Source organism: Lepidothrix coronata, unplaced genomic scaffold (assembly GCF_001604755.1).
Source record: "Lepidothrix coronata isolate B3197 unplaced genomic scaffold, Lepidothrix_coronata-1.0 Scaffold147, whole genome shotgun sequence".
Classification (NCBI taxonomy): domain Eukaryota; kingdom Metazoa; phylum Chordata; class Aves; order Passeriformes; family Pipridae; genus Lepidothrix; species Lepidothrix coronata.
In genome coordinates, this window is record NW_016690327.1 from 776,982 (window position 1) to 793,276 (window position 16,295).

The 16,295-nt window shown below is 49.8% G+C and overlaps 1 protein-coding gene across 1 annotated transcript in view; it reads right to left on the minus strand.

Annotated features, from left to right (window-relative positions):
• The window catches only part of CSMD2 (CUB and Sushi multiple domains 2), a 257,406-nt gene that overhangs the window by 128,007 nt on the left and 113,104 nt on the right, over nucleotides 1-16,295 (minus strand). Inside the window, exons 8-12 of the mRNA XM_017828252.1 lie at nucleotides 10,982-11,069; nucleotides 9,843-9,967; nucleotides 7,584-7,705; nucleotides 2,796-2,899; nucleotides 925-971 (exon numbers count right to left, since the gene is read on the minus strand). Of these exons, the coding sequence (XP_017683741.1) occupies nucleotides 925-971; nucleotides 2,796-2,899; nucleotides 7,584-7,705; nucleotides 9,843-9,967; nucleotides 10,982-11,069 (486 nt within the window). The remainder of the gene's footprint in view (nucleotides 1-924; nucleotides 972-2,795; nucleotides 2,900-7,583; nucleotides 7,706-9,842; nucleotides 9,968-10,981; nucleotides 11,070-16,295) is intronic.

A 16,295-nucleotide genomic window follows, 5' to 3' on the forward strand; every position in this document is an offset into this window, starting at 1 on the left:
ACAAAACAAAAAAAAGCAAACAAAACAAAACAAAAAAAAACCCACAAACACCTGGAAGCCAAGGCAGGAGCCTCAAATGTGCTGAGCACCCTGTGAGCCCTGGAGAAGTGCTGCTAATCCCGGGGATCAGGAGGTTTCCTTCCCTCCAGGATCCTCCCAGGGGAGCCGAGGGGATTTAGGGAGATGTCACCAATCCATCCCCGTTAATGAGCCCTTCGTGGCTCCTTCAGCCCCGGGATTAATCACCTCGTCGTGGTTCAACAGGGCTTTGGAGCTTTATCCCCCACCCCCAGGAGCATCTTCCAGGGCTGCAGCTCCCTTCCCTTCCCTGCAAACACAGGAGCAGTGTGGGAAGGATCATTATTCCAGCAGCAGGGTTGTTGTGTTGCCTGTCTCAGTGGCAGTGTTTAATGTTGTTATTGCACTGTTTCTGCTCAGGTATTATCTGGGATGAATTTAGAAATTAAAGTGCAGCTCCTGCAAGGGGAGAGAGGAGGGTTTGGGGGATTTTTTTTATTCTGTAGTGTTTGCTTAAATCTGAACTCCTGCAGATGTGCAGGGGCTGGATGGGACAGGGTGGGGAGGCCCTGGCACAGGTTGCCCAGAGAAGCTGGCACTGGATGGGCTTTAAGATCCCTTCCCACCCAAACCAGCCTGGGATGCTGTGGCTGCTCCAAGGGTTGAGCTGCTTCCTCAGCTTCCAGGACATTCCCAGCAGCTCCCTGGGAGTGGAGGGTTCTCTCCAGTTCAGGTATCTGAGGTGAACAGGACCTGCCTGGCCAGGCACAGAACTCTCCTCCTCATCCCAGAGCCCCTCCCCAGACCCACCAGTGTCAGACCTGCCCCCAGCCCCTGCTCCAGAGGTGCTTTTCCCTGGAATCACCTCTCCCAAGCCCATCAGAGCCCTCCCAGCTCTGCCCCCACCTTTTGCTCCTTTGACCTGCACCAGGAATTTTTCTGATCCCAGGGCGCTGGGAAATGAGGAAATGATCTTGTTTTAATGCCTGTTTTGCACCCCAAGAGTTTGCTGCAGAGTGCAGGGGTGTTACTGTTGATTCTCCAGGTATTGAAGCAGCAGAGAGGCAGGAATGAGGAGCACAGCAAGAGAAAAACCTTCAGGAAAAAAGGGTGCTTCAAAGCTTCCCTCATTCTTTGCTATTCCACTTTAACAAGCCCAGTGATTGATTTGGGTGCTTGTTACTTTAGGGAATAAAATCCTCTCTGCAAGTCAGAAAAGCTCAGCCTAACAATCTGTTCTGCTCCCTGAGATGCATTTTACAGGGATGAGGGAGAGGCTGGAGACAAATGGTCCTTCCTGGCTCCGTTTTGGGATGGTGGCTGTGCTGTGCAAGCTGATTCCAGAGGGTTCCTTCATCTGAAAGGCAGCAGGAACTGAGCTCCTCTTCCAACAGCCAAGAAGAAAGGAAGAGCAGCAAGAAAATTGGAACTCCTGTCTTTGACAGGATCAGGTTTCTGTGTTTTGATTCCTCAAAAAACCCCACAGCTCGTGCCCAGTGGATCTACCTGGATCCAGGTGACAGTGGGGGAAGTGCACACTAATTACAGCTGGAATATTTCTGTGCTCTTCACACCTCTCTCATATTTAATTACCTTTCAACTTATCCTTGCAGATGATAAAGAAAGAAAGAAAGAAACTTCCCTGTTAGGATCAGCATCAGGAATTTGCTCGAAAGTTCTCCTGCACTGGGAAAAGATTCCAGACACTGCACCTTTCCCAGTCCCAGATATTCCACATTTGCATTAGCCAGGGGTTGGGGGGCTAATGCAGAGTGAGAAAAACATGGAATGACGACAACCAAACCCAGGAAAATCTGCCTTGGGCTTCAGGCAAAGCCAAAGGGGAGGAAGGAGGAATCATTTCAGCAGGTTCTTACAAACTGCTCCCCTGGCAGTGATTTGCACATTTTGACCAACCAGCTGTGAAATGTTCTGGAACACATCAATTACAAACACTTGGGCAGTAATCAGCCTGCCCATTCCTGGAGCTCCTGACCAAAGGATCCTGGGCTGGGAAGAAACGTGGAGGAAAAAGGAACCTCGGGGAAAACAAAGGTTTGGGCAAGACAAGGAAACAGGAATGTGAGTGGAGATGGAGTGGGAGGCTGATCTGTGTGGGAAAAACAAGAGAAGAGGAAGAATGAAAAAAAAAAACCACAATAAAACACCCTCCCAACAGTTGGCAAGAGCACAACAGCTTGGCTGGAGGAGTTTTGGAGAGGCCTGGAAGGAAAGCAGGACCATTTCTGTGTCTCCAACGCTGAAGAAACCCCCACAGAACATCACATGTGCAGCCCAAAGGATGCAAATTGAGGGGGACAAATCCCAGACTTGAGGGGGCATCATTTACCCCAGTGCACCCTGGGGTGTTTCACCCAGAGGTAATGGATTTACACCTTGCACAGGTAACCAGGATGGCACAGAAGGACAGCCCAGGAGAGAGAGAGAGAGAGAGAGAAAACGGCCCTTGGACCCTGCCTGAGCTGCAGCTCCTCTCATATCCCAGGTTTTATCCTCTTCCCTCAGCTCCCTGGACACCCTCAGCCCCTCCCTGAGGGCTCCACAAAGGCAGCTCAGGAGAAATGAGGTGCAGAGGGAAGAGCTGAGAGGGTGTGACCGGGGAAGAACACACCAGAACAGCCCCCAAAAATGACAAGCAGCACATAATTTCCCCTCTCCAGGGACAGGGAGCAGGGGGGGCTCCTCCACCCCAACCCCTCAGGCAAAGCCCAGGGCTGGGTTTCCCTCCCCCAGGGGCCTCAGGAAATGCTACTTACACATAAAGCACAGTTTTCTGGTCTCCCACTTGGCCTCCATCCCCCACTGTCAGGGTGTCATATCCTCTCTCCAGCTCGAATTCTTCGAAGGTGAGTTTGATGACCTGGCAAAGAGGCAGCACGTTAACAGGGACCCCCCACCCCGGAGCCACAGCCAGCCCCTGCCCTGCCTGTCCAGCTGCTTGGCTCTGGAGCTTCCAAGAGCATCCAGAATATCTCCAGGACATCCCCAAAGGTGGCTGTCCTGGCTCTTTCCAGCCCTGGAGCACCTCCCTGCAGGCAGACTGAGCTCCCCCTGAAACCACCTCTGGGATTTCTCTGCCTTATCCATTGATTTCCCAGATGACTTCATTCACAAAAATGTGTGTGTTGGGACTCCAGCAGGCTCCTTTTGTCTTTCACCAGGTACCTCTGCCCTTTCCTTGCCAGCCCTGAAATCCTGTCTGTGCAGGTGCAAGTGGAGGGTCTTTCTTTTGCTTTGAGTTCCTCCCAAAATTCTCCTGGTTTCTGGTCAGACCAAGAGAGGATTTATATGAATTACCACTGGGAAATTGTCTCAGGCTGTCTGCAAACACAATCATCATCATCACATCTGTCCACAGCTCTTTGTGTCCTGTGTTTTCCCTCCTGTTCCACCCAAATTTCCACCCCTACTCCACTTTTCCAGCCCCCACAGAGCACAAACCCCATGGACACCAAAAGGTTTGGGTTCCAAAACCTTTCAGCTGCTTTGGAAACCTCTTGTTTTCAAATACAACATGATTTAGGGGACAAAGGTCCTTAATCCAGGCTGAACAAACAGAAAAGGAAGAGAACTTCATTTCCAGAAGTGTTTTCCAGAACCCAATGGAGCTTTGGGTTCCTGGAGCTCTTTCAGTGACCTGAGCCAGGAAAGCACTTGGATCAGCAGACCTTTGTGCAGGTGCCTGTAAACACATTGCATTTCCTTGCTTTTAACAGATTAAATCACCAAATTTGAGTCCAGGCCCCCTTGGGCTATTTTAGACAACACAGAATCATCCAAAGGAATTCAGGAGGAGGAGCCACGTTGGTGCCAAGGCCCACGGGCACCTGATGCCACCCCAGGGCATCTTAGGGCCCATCTTAGGGCCGGGACCAAAGGCACAGGGAAACAAAAATCCTGCTCTCTGTCATTTCTTACCTATTAAAAAAGCAGCACCTCCTGCAAACCCTTGAGCACATGTGCAGTAATGAAAGTCCCAAAGTTCAAACCAAAAGCAAAAAAAAAGAATGGTGTTCCTACAGCTGAGGCTGAGCTGTCCTGTGCCACCCCCTCCTACACATAAACACAGTATTTCTCAAATGCCCAGAAAGGAGGGATTTGAGCCACGACATCCTGAAAAATCAGAGTTTTCCCCCAAGCCCTGGGATGGTGAAACAGGAGCTCTCGTGTGAGATCCTTCAGACAACTGTGGAACCATTAATTGGAGTGGCAGCACCCAAATATTAACCTGTGCAGGTCGTTATTAAAGCCTGTAATGACGGAATAATGTAATTAATACAAAGCAGCCGAGGCTGTAACGCTGCACACATCGTTAGTTCAGTCACCCACTCAAGTGAGCTGCATTCTGAGGAGCCTGACCCTAATTAAACAACTAATTACACTCTAGCACACTCAAGACTGTAACCTCGTGGCACAGGAACTGGATGCTGAATACAATATTTATTTATCCGTTTCCCTATTTTTTTTTGTCTTTTTTTTTGGCTCCGAAAGCTGAAAATTATTTAATGATTCATTAAAGCAACAAGAGCCCTCCCAGCACACACAAACACACGGGGATGACACAGAAAGCTCCATTTTTAAGCTGCTGAAGTGACAGGAAGCAATTAGCAAAGCCAAGAAAATCGGGCTGGAATGTGACACCTGATCCTAAAGCTTTGTGGCACAAAGTGATTTGAAGTGCAGTCACATTCAGAGGGAAAAAAAACCAATAATTCCCTCCATAAAACACCCCTTGCAGTTACATTGAAATGCTTTACAAGCACGTTACTCATCTCCCCCTTCTCCCCAGGCTCCAGCATTTCTCTTAATTTGGGATGAATCCTCCCCTGGAGGGGCCCATCTCCCTCCAGCACAAAAAAGCTTGGACAGAGCTTCATTTATTTGGCTCATGAGAGCCCAGGTGAGAACAACCCCGGGAGAAACATCAACCAGGAACATCCATTATGGCCAAAAAAAAAGGTCCAGAAATGGTTTTTATGCAAATCCCCCAATTATCATATTCATTTCTCAGCTCCCCGGTGATTTATTTTTCCCACTGTGGTTGAAACTCATTCCCATGGCACCAAGGACCAGCAAAAAAAATCCCAATAGCCTGAAAATATCCCCCCAAAATGGGTTTGATGTCACCCTCTGGCTGGGGAATAATTGCAAGTTGTCAGAGAGGAGCTCTCTGCCCTCAGAGCTGCTGGGGGAGGATTCTGAGCAAAACCTGGAGGGGATTCTGGGGCTCAGGGAATCTGGCTGAGGGTTCTTTTCCAAATATAGACCAGAGCACTTGCAAATGAGCTCTAAATTCAGCTCCCTTGGCTTTCCAGGCTCATGTTAAAAGCTCCTTGTAACAGGACCTGATCCAAGGACCACTGGAGTCAATAAAAAGATTACACTGAATTCAGCAGGATCCTGCTCAGCCACAGGAGGCTTCTCACATTCCAAGTATTTCACAGGCATTTTAGTGAATTCAGCCCCAATCCCTCCCTTATCCACACTGGGAAATGGGGGATCCACACTGGGATCATCCCCTTGGCCTTTCCAAACCCCTTCCTTCTCAACCCCCTTCCTTCTTCCCCCTCCCTGCTTCAGAGGCACGGAGAGGTTTTTCCCTAACAGCAAATTCCACTTCCAGGATGAAAAAAAAAACCCACAGAAAATTTATAAACTTATAAATTTATAAACCTTTCTAAAACTGCTATTATTAATTAACTAGTTATCACTTTGCAGAGAAGGGAGTCTCTTCACACAGCTCATAAAAGCTGTTGGTTTAACCAATCCACCCATATTTCACTGTTAAAATCTATGATGTGCAGCCCAGGGAGCACAAACTGCAGTTCTGCTGCTGTTAAATCTCTGCTCTGGGTCGGGAAGTACCAAAATGGATGGATTTTCCCAGTTTCATCCCCCTCTATGAAAGGATCAGGACCTGCAGATTCTGTTTCCTAATCAACAGTTCGTTATTACCCAGGGTTAAAAGCTGAAGAAGAAACCAAACAGGGGGAGAGGAGCTTTCCCTGAGGAGAAATTCCATTGAGAAAGGAGACAATCTGCCCAGGAAGCTTAGAGGAGAAGCTTATCCCACCACAGTGCTGATGGAAAAGCTGGAAAACTTTGGGCCCAAGACTGGCACAACAGCAAAGGAACAGAGCTGAGGGTTAGACTTGAATATTCAACACAAACCAACACACTGAAGGGTCAGTGAAACACTGGACATGGCCCATGGCTGGACTTTGATGATGATTTCCACCTCCTCCTTCACAGTCTGTAACAGGAATCCCAGCTGGAAGTGTATCCCACATCCACATCCAGCTCCCCACGACTTCTTTCCAAACCCAGAGGTCTGTTTTATGCACACAAGAACTGGATGTTGCCGATTTTTAAAGCCAAACACACAGAAAAAATGACATATAAAGTGAAACACACATTCCACAGCCCAAGCTGGTGGGTATTCCATAACCTGGGAATGGATATCCAGGAGCCTCCATGGGATGGAGGCACAGCTGACACCTGAGCAGGAAGAGCTGCTGTGGCCTGTCCTCCACTGCACATCCCACCCCTGGGGCTCATTAACCACTGAATCACTGCTAATGAACCAGCACTGAAGAATATCCTGATTCCCCGCTCCCCTTTCCCGGGATCCGGGTCATTCCTGCACTCCTGGGCAGCCAAGCCACGGGTGGGTAATGCCAGCCTGGGCTCCAACCTCCCTGGGAGCTGGAAGGGGAGGGTTATCCTCATAAAAACCAGGATCCACCAGGGATCTGGGCTTGTTAAAGGCTTGAACTGGGAGGGAACTCAACAGGTTCTTCAGCCACGAGCTCCAGGGGGAGGTGACAGCAGGGCACTGCCAGCAATTCCCAACAATTCCCAGGAAAAAAGACAAGGTCCTGGGGTAGCAACACGTCTGGGAAACGCCCTGCTTGGCTCAGCAGCAGGTCCAAGGCATCCCTGAGGGAATAACCCCGGGAGCTCAGAGCCCTGGGCTGCAGGATTCCCTCCTTTGGGAATAACCTCAGGAGCTCAGAGCCCTGGGCTGCAGGATTCCCTCTGGAGCCAATGGGGGTGGTGCTGGTGGGAACCCAGGGACTGAGAGGAATGAGAGCTGTCACCTCCTGAGAGCAAATACAGGGAATAACAGGGAATAACACCTCGGGAAGTGTGTTTTGAGCCACACAGCAAAGCAATTTTTGTCCTTGTGCTCCCACCCAGATCTGGAGGAGGGACACGGGCTGAGACTGAAGGGCTGGAAAGAGTCAAGGCACCAAACACTGCCCTCAACTGCAATTCCATTGCCAGTGGAAAATGGAAAGGAATTGATCCTTCCCAGGCCAAGGCAGTCAGACCCTGCTCTCTCCAGCCTGGAATCACCCCCAGAGAGGACCTGCTCATAAATCAACAACACTGCACAAACAGTGGGAGATGAGCCCCCACCTCCTCCTCCCCACCCCACCCTCTGCCCTTTGGGGGCTGAAATGCAGGTCCAGGGCCTGCAGCAGAGCCCCTGGTGAGGCACCCCAGGTGAGGCACCCCAGGTGAGGCACCCCAGGACCCACCTTGGCGGGGTTGAGGGCGGTGATGACCCACACGCAGTAGGCGTTGTTGTCGTACTGCACCGGGTAGTTGGGGGACGTGATGACCCCGCTGGGCCCCCTCAGGTACGTGTCACACATCCTGGCTGGGGACACAGACAGCACAGTGAGACCTCTGGGCTCTGGGCTGGCAGCTAAAACCCCCAAAATCACCACCCCGTGTTGGCAGAACTCCCCCTTTTTTCCCCACTCGTGCAGCAGAGATGGAGGATTTGTCTGTTGGAGGGTTTGTCTGTGGGGCTCTTCAACCAACCAACAACCCACTCTCCAACCTTATTGGAGACCATGAATAAAGACTTACTTTATTCACACTCTCCAACTTTATTGGAGACCATTTTATTCATCATTCTTATTTTATTCATCTTTTTTTTTTCCTTTCTAAAGCCCTCGCGAAAATCGTTTCGCAACCGGCCACGGGGAAGATTCTGGCTGAGAGGCAGCTCCTTTTTCATGTCCCCCCCCCAAAAAAAAAAGCCATCTTTCCTTTCTTCTTGCAGATCAAAAAAAAAAGAAAAAATAAAAAATACTGCATGGCAAGAATTTATGATGTAATTATTAAGTATTTATCAGGCTGGTTTCGTTCAGACACGACCGTGGGCTCAGAACTGAGATGGCAACTCAGCTTTGCATCTTAAAAACATCTCAGGTAAAGGAGGAGCTGGAAAGTGCTTAAACAGGGAAATTTTGGCCTGTGGTATCCCTTTGATGCAATATTTAGCTGGAATATTTCACCAGGAAATGTGAAGAGCAGCATCCTGGCTCTGGAGCTGCCTCTGCTCTCGGGACGGAGCCTCAAAATTCAAATTGATTTCAAATCTCAAAGGAGAAGTATTTGCATATGTGGCATCTGCAAGGCTTTTTTTTTCCCCCCACCACTCCAAATTGCAGGAAAACACGGAAAACAATCTCCAGGCTGGGACACAGGGGAACATGTGGAACAGCAAGAGCAGGTCGGGAAGGAGCTGAGGGCATCTCTCCATGGTGCTAAACCACATCCCTCCTGCCTGACCTCAACAAAAAAAAAGGTAAATCCCATTATTCCCATTTTTAAAGTGGTGTTCCCAAGACCCAGAGAGAACCTGCTGTAGATGGGGGAGCTGAAAAAAGTCTCCCATCAGTGGCTCAAAGTTTGATCCCTGGGGATCAGAAATTCTCCCAGCCCAGGGGGGGTTAAAACCTGTTCACTGGGATTTCCCAACTGGAGAGAAACCCAAAGGGAAAATGGAACTGAAATAAAGAGCAAATGGAAAACTTTTCAAACAGAAAAAAAGCACAACAAAAAATTAGCAGTTAAAAAAATTAAGTTGATTCAAAGAGACACAATAACAGAGGCAAATCCTTTCTTATCTCTTGCAAGAGGACACCATAAATTTCCTTTATAGTGTCACATATTTATGCCAAATATCCTCTTACACTGATTCAATTTATTCCAGGCTTGTTTCAAGAATTAGATGGGATTCCAAAGCCTTGAAAAAAATCTGCAGATGAAATTAAAGAAAAAAAAAAAAGAACTGAAAAAAATACCTATTTATGACTTTAAGAGCTTTAAAGGGATTTCATTAAAAATATTACAAGTTGTTCATTATTAGCATTACAAATATCACATTATTCATGGAACTCCTTTGGAGAGGGAATGAAAACAAAATGGCCAAGGGCAAAATGGGCATCAGTGTGTTTTCCATTGAAAGAAAACTCCTCCACTGAAAGGAAACTCCACTGGGGGATGGCTCATGGCACAGGACCATCGGGATGATGCTACTGAGGAACCACAGCCCAAAAATCCCACGTGGATGCCCAAGAGCAGCAAGTTCCAGTTCAAAAAAAATCTCCCTCCATCTCTGCTTTTCCAGATTTTATTCCAGGCTTTCACCCTTTTTCCCTTCTCCTCCTTGTCCCCTAAAAGGAAATACCTGGAATAGAGAGATGACCCTTGGATAATGGGAAAGGGAGGGTGGGGAGGCCCTGACACAGGTTGCCCAGAGAAGCTGTGGCTGCTCCATCCCTGGGAGTGTCCAAGGACAGCCTGGAGCAACCTGGGATAGTGGGAGGTGTCCCTGCCCTTGGAACGAGGTGGCCTTTGAGGTCCCTCCCAACCCAAACCATCCAGGGCTTCCACAGCCTTACCCAGGGACTCCAAACCTGGGGTGATGCACCCAGGGCACCCTGAGGGGAGGGGTTTTCCCATCCATCCCAGTAATCCAGGGAAGTTTTGTGCCTCCTCACCTCTGCAGACGGGCCTGTGGTCGCTCCAGGCCACGATGAGGTCGCTCACCCTCTTGCAGGTGATGCTCCTGGAGCCCTGCAGGTCGTAGCCCTCGTTGCAGGAGAACTGGATGCTGGAGCCCAACCTGGAAGGGGAGCAGGACATGAACTCCCAGAGCTCCTGGCCCAGTTCTGCCCCCTCTGCCCCACCCCGTGCCCAGAGCAGCTCCCGGGAATGCTCCAGCAGCACATCCCAGCCTTCCTGGGAATTCCATCCCATGTGGGAGCACAGCCCCAGCCCCAGGAGGTGACATGCTCAGCATTCTCATGTGAAAAAGTGGAAAAAAAAAATGTCCTTTATCTGCTGCTGAGAGGTTTGTTCTTGGTTCTGTGGGTTTGGGTCCAGCCCCTTCACTGCCTTATTCCCCCTTATTCCCTCCTTATTCCCCCAGGAGACACAACCCAGCTGGGAGACTTTATCCTGGGGCATTTAGGGACTACTGGGAATTCCCTTTTCTCCACCCTCACCAACTTGCTGGATTTCAGGAGAATTTGGCAGAACTCGGGTTCAACCGAAAGGCACTTTTTGTGACCCAAAAGAGCCACCACCAGCAAAATAAGCTGAAATATCCATTCCCCATTGCTGACCACAGGCTGGGTCGCTCCTACCCACTGGAAAGGAACATTTGCAACTGCAAGGGAATAACAGCATTGTTTGAAACTTTATAAAAAAACCCAATTAACTCGCCCCACAGCCACTCACTGACAAGGAACTGTATCATCACCTCAAACTCTCTCGGGGTAGGGCCATGCTGGGGCTTAAAAAGTGATTTTTTTTTTTTTGGCTGTTCAAGAGAGTTTTCCTGCATTTAACCAGAGGGGGGATGACAGCACAAATGGATTGTACAACCTGGCTAAACACCTGGGTTGTCAGAGGGTAAATACTCGAAGGGATCACCCCGGATGCTCAGGTGGGACACACATTTATTCTCCTCCTCCCTAACGTGGGCAGGGATTTTCAGAGAGGACACATTAGAGGTGGGCAGATGGTCTCAGAAAACAGACTCCAGAATGCCAAGGAGCACAAACATGGCACAGAACAGGAGCTTTGGCAGCATGCAAAAAAAAAAACAAACACCACACACGGAAAAGGTTCTTACCTAAAATCGTTGCCTATTCTTTTGCCTCTCTCTGGAATCCCAGGGTCTGGACACATATTATGTCCCTGGGACACACCAACCTGAGTTACTACAAAGCAAAAAACAGCACATACAGAGACAGAATAGCAAAAGAAACATTCTTTCATCAACTGTCTTTGGTGGATGTGGAGAGAAAAAATGGCAACCGGCAGCTCGAAAAACCTGAACGTGTTCCATTTTGTGAGGGAAAAAAAACCAGCTTTGGAAACGAATACCCTGGAATCATTTCAGCTCAGCTCGTACAGCAAACTGTTTTCTAGGAAACCACAGCTAGGGACACGGTTTTCCCTCTTTTCCATTACAGAAGTACCTCTGAAAAGAGTTGGTTTGGGTTGTTTTTTTTCCCATATTCTGCGAAATTACCCCAATTAACCAGCCCATTTAAAAGAGCCACCTGTGACCCATCCAGGTGACATCCTGCACCCGAGCCAGCGGTGCCAGGGGAAGAAAACAGCTCCATGGAAAGGCAGGTGTGTGATACCAGGGGGAAAAAAACCCGAGCACGGAACAAAAGGCAGAAGGGAGGGGGGGAAATGCCAGTCGAGGGGTTCAGAGCGAGTCATTCAAGTCTGAGCGTGGAAAATCTTATGGAGCGACCTCAGGGTAACTGCCAAGGACCATGAGAGCCATGGAGTTTCCATGAAACCATGGAAATCATGGAGTGAGGAACCTTCCAGCTCCACTCTCCACCTCCCCATTCCCAGCCCTCTCCGGCCTGTCCGAGCGTTCAGGGCTGGGGGCAAAATCCTGAGTTCCACCCGGAATTCCAGCAACTCCCAAAGGGACAAAGAGGGGATTTCGCCACAGAAGCTGCAGAGTTTGATGGCACCAAGGGGAGGACCCGAGGAAACCACACCGTTCCTTGGTGTGAATCTCAGACCCCCGGATTTCCGTCCTGCCTCTGCCTATCCCTGGATTCGAGGGGAAAGCCCAATCCTAATTCCCAACAGGCTGCATTAGCACAGTGCCCCGAAGCCCAGGGCCAGATGGGTGATGGAGCAGTGACAAAAGCACGTTCCTCACGACACACACGTGGGCTCCAGAGCTGGAGCCCGGCAGGAGATGGAGAACAGGGACAGAGGAGGGGAGAGAGAGAGAGAGAGAAAGCACGTGGGGTGTCTGCACAGACTGCACAGGGGGGACACACAGAAAGCCAAGACCATCAGATATGTAATTATCCAGTGGGTAATTACACCTGGAGTAGCCAGGGACTGCAGCTGGGAGGTGGAAGTGTTCCTGCAAGGAGGGGAGGATCGCCGGGACAGGGCTTTTGTCTGCACCCAACTGCTGCTGCTGTGCCAAAACCATTCCAGCCCCTGGCCTCCTCCTCAGCACTGACATCTCATGTTGTGCCCTTTAGTTCTGAAAGGGCCCTTTTTAGCTCCTGCCCTCCCTTCCCACCCTGTGCTGGAGCAGGGATGGAGCTGTCCCCTGTGTTCCCACCTTGGTGTTCCCACCCTGGTGCTCTGTGCTCTCCTCTGGGTGTTTGAGGGCACAAAGGGAGCAGAAACACGGATTCATGGAAACCAGGCTCCTCAGAGACTGTTTTCCCTCCTCTGCATGTTCATGACCTCATGTTAAGCTCAGTCAGGTGGGGAGGGGGGACCGTGAAAGCAGCACAACCCTCTGACTGCTGCCACCTCTGAATGTCCCCCAAAGGCCAAAGGAAAGCAGCAGCCTCTGCCTCCACCACCCACATTTTCAGCAGCTCCTGAAAATGAAAGGTCAGCTCAGCAAAGTCCTCGGGTGGCACCGACTTCCATGGGGTGTCTTCAGTCTCTACCCACACCCACACACCCCAGTGTGACCCCTGGGCACAAACCAAGCCAAACCAACCCTCCAGGCTAAGGCTGGATACCACAAGGCCACGTGGAAGTGCTGAGACTTCTCGTCTTCCCCCTGTGCCTTGACCAGAGTAAAAAACCCCCCCGAAGAATCCCCCCCCTGGAACACACACAGACACCCTGCATCGAGCTCTGGGTGCTCTTCTGGCACCACAAACCCCCTTCCCACAGCAAATCCTTCCTCCCGTGGTCAACAAACCCCCCCAGACAACCCCTCCCACCCCACTGGGTGGGTTACTCTGCACTCTCACAGCCAGTTATTAATTCCCATATTTGATAACCTCTAACTCAGAGCCCTGGGAGGACCCAGAGCTGCAGATGACCAGCAAGAACAGGTTGTCAGCTGCCAGTCACACTTCTGAAGGCTAAAACCAGTTAATCTCTTGTTAGCTGGAGATTTATTAACACCTCCAGAACACGTGTAGATAAAGCAGAGAACAGATAAGATAAAAGCTGAGCAAGGGGGAAAGGAAAGATGTCTCCATATCATGGGAACTCGGGGAATTCTCCTTGCTACTGTGAAGGAAAGAGAAAGGAAAGAAGATGGATTAGATGGTCACTTACAGGAAACTTTTGTTCTCTCCCTTTTGTTTCAGACACACAACTAACTCAGGGGTTAGGAAGCAGATTTGTCATGCTGAGAACTGTCAGCCCTGTGTTCACCTTCCTCAAGCTCTGACTGATCCCTGCTGGGCTCTTCCACCCCCACAGGAATCCTTCAAGGTCACTGGAAAAACAATGGATCTCACCAGCTGGGATGAACTGTTCCATTTCTACATTATGAACTCCAGGATTTTCTCTCCCCCAAACCATGGAACTCGTTTTCCACCCCTTCGTTCTCCTCCTGATTTTTTTCCAACAGCTTTTCCCACCGTGAATTCGACGACAGCCAGTTCCTGATCGTTCTTTTTTTTTTGCCACAGGAATTTACTCTTAAAAATCTGTTTTAAAGGAACTCAGAACCTTCCTTGGTTCTCTGATATATCCCCAGGTTAACCAAGTTCACTGAAACACCCCTAAGGGACAAGTTTTTACTGAATTTAGGAATATAAAACATGAACTACCCCCCACCACCTGATGCCAAAGCAGCCTTGCTGCAACGACCCAGAACTTCACACACTTGGCTGAGACCTAAAACTGCTCCAACCCCTCCCAAATGTACATTTAAACCAGATTTTGACCGATCTGAAGGTGCACAGAACTTTCACTCCTCCATCCCACCCCTCCCAGTCCCCCCCCAGCAGTGCCTGTTCAGGGGGGGCTTCCCTCAAAGGTCACAAAAGCACCTCAAAGGCCACAAAAGCACCTCAAAGGTCACAAAAGCAACTTTGGCGCTGTTTTTTAAGAACAAATGCCATGTTTTTCCCACTGGAGTGTCCCCATTTACACCCCGTGTGCAGGAACAGAAACAGGAACAGAAACAACCTCCAAAACACAACCTAAAACTGAAAACTATTTCTTCTCTCAGCCTCCAGAGCTGTGTTATTTTGCCTCTAAAAGTGGTTAAAGGGAGATGTCCAAACAATTTCAGGGATGGTGAACAGCACAAGGCACTTGATCACAATTCCAAACAAACACAGTCGACTACAGCTGAACACAGGAAGCGCCTCCCCCCAAAACTCCAGAGTTTTATGTGGTTTTTTTACCCCTCAAGCAGCACCAGCACTTGTGATGTGACTGAGTTTTGCCTCCATTCAGACCCACAAAACACAAGGGTTTACCCTGGCCAGGTGACCCAACCCCAGTGTCCACCCAGCCAAACCCAAACCCTCTGTGGGACCCGCAGAAGAGACTCTGCCAGGCAGGATTTTGGGGCAGATGCAAAGGGAATAACTGAGAGTAAAGCCCAGACTTGGAGGCTGGACTCGATGAGATCCCGGAGATCTTTTCTTTTCCAGCCTTAATGACTCTGTGATTCCATGGCAGAGCTGTCACCAAGAGACACAGGCATTCCTAAATTTCTCGTATTTGAGCCAGAGCAACTCCAGCAACCCTCAGTGACCTTTATCAGCCCGTCCCACCTGCACAGTTCTCTGGGAGCCTCGTGGAAGTGGCACAGCCAACCATGCAAATCAGAGCCACCAGGGGAAAGGAGCAGATAACACTCTGGGCTCCTTCTGCTGAGAGAAAAAAGCACCATTTCCTGGCGGCATCTTCCCTGGAATCAGCACTCCTGCAGCTGGAACATTCCCTGTGGGAGCAGCGGGGGAGCAAAAGGCCGTGGGAGATAGAGGTTAATCAGGCAATCCAGAGCCCGATTGCTAATCAGGCAATCCAGGGGCACAGGGAGGGGGCTGGAGGCACCAGGGGGGTGGGGATGGACAGAATCTGGGCCACTGGCACCATCTACACCAGGACAGCTTGGCAGCTCTGGGGCTGAGCTGCCTCCCTGCTCTGGGGTTGATCCCCAGGATGGGATCAGCACTCACAGGATGCTGAGCTGGGGTTGATCCCAGGATGGGATCAGCACTCACAGGATGCTGAGCTGGGGTTGATCCCAGGATGGGATCAGCACTCACAGGATGCTGAGCTGGCAGCTCTGGAGCTGCTCTGGCAGGTTTTTACTGAATTTAGGAATTCAGGAGGATGAGCTGGGCAGAGGCAGGACTGGGACAGAGGGTTCACTGCTGTCTCCTGCTTGGCCTCAGCACCATTCCCAGAGCCCACACAGCATGTTAGAAACGGGTAAAAACTGCTCCAGGGAAGCAGCTGAGCATTCCTGGGAAAGAGAAATGGGAATCCTAAATATTCTTAACACCAGAGTACTTCTGTCAACTAAAGACTCGAAGCCAGGCTGACATTTGTCCTCCCCTTCCCCACATTCCCCACGTCCAAGACATCAGACCCCCCACTCCAAACACATCCCTCTGTCTCCACACAGAGCCAATGGTGTTTTCCAACTGAATTTCATACTCAGTTAAGTGATCTGGAATGTTATTACAATTAAACTCTTCTTGGCAAAGCATAAATCACCCAGCCAGGAACGTCTTGCACACCAAGTTTTTCTTTAAAAATCGAATCCACTCCCTCTAAACACCCCCCAACGTTTTCTGCTCTGGAGATTTTGGGCAATTCACAGCCTCCTGTTATTATTTGCCTTGTTGGGCCTTGCTCCTGAAAAACCAGAGACTAAAAGCACTCTCAGGTGAGCCACTCTCACTGCAGACAGACAGCAAAGCACGTTCCAAATCCAGCTCATCGTTTCTTAACTCAGTTTTTTTTGTGTCCAAAATCCAACCCAGTGAAATGTCATGGACTGTGCACCAACACGAGCAACTCCACCCTCTCCCCTAAAAACTGAGGGAAAAACATGTTCCACTCTGCTCCCATTTGAATTCATATAAAATATCGATTTTATTAATTAATCCAGATCCCTCCTGTCCCACCTCAGGGTCCCCTCAGGAGCCCAAAGGTCCGTCCAGAGTCACACA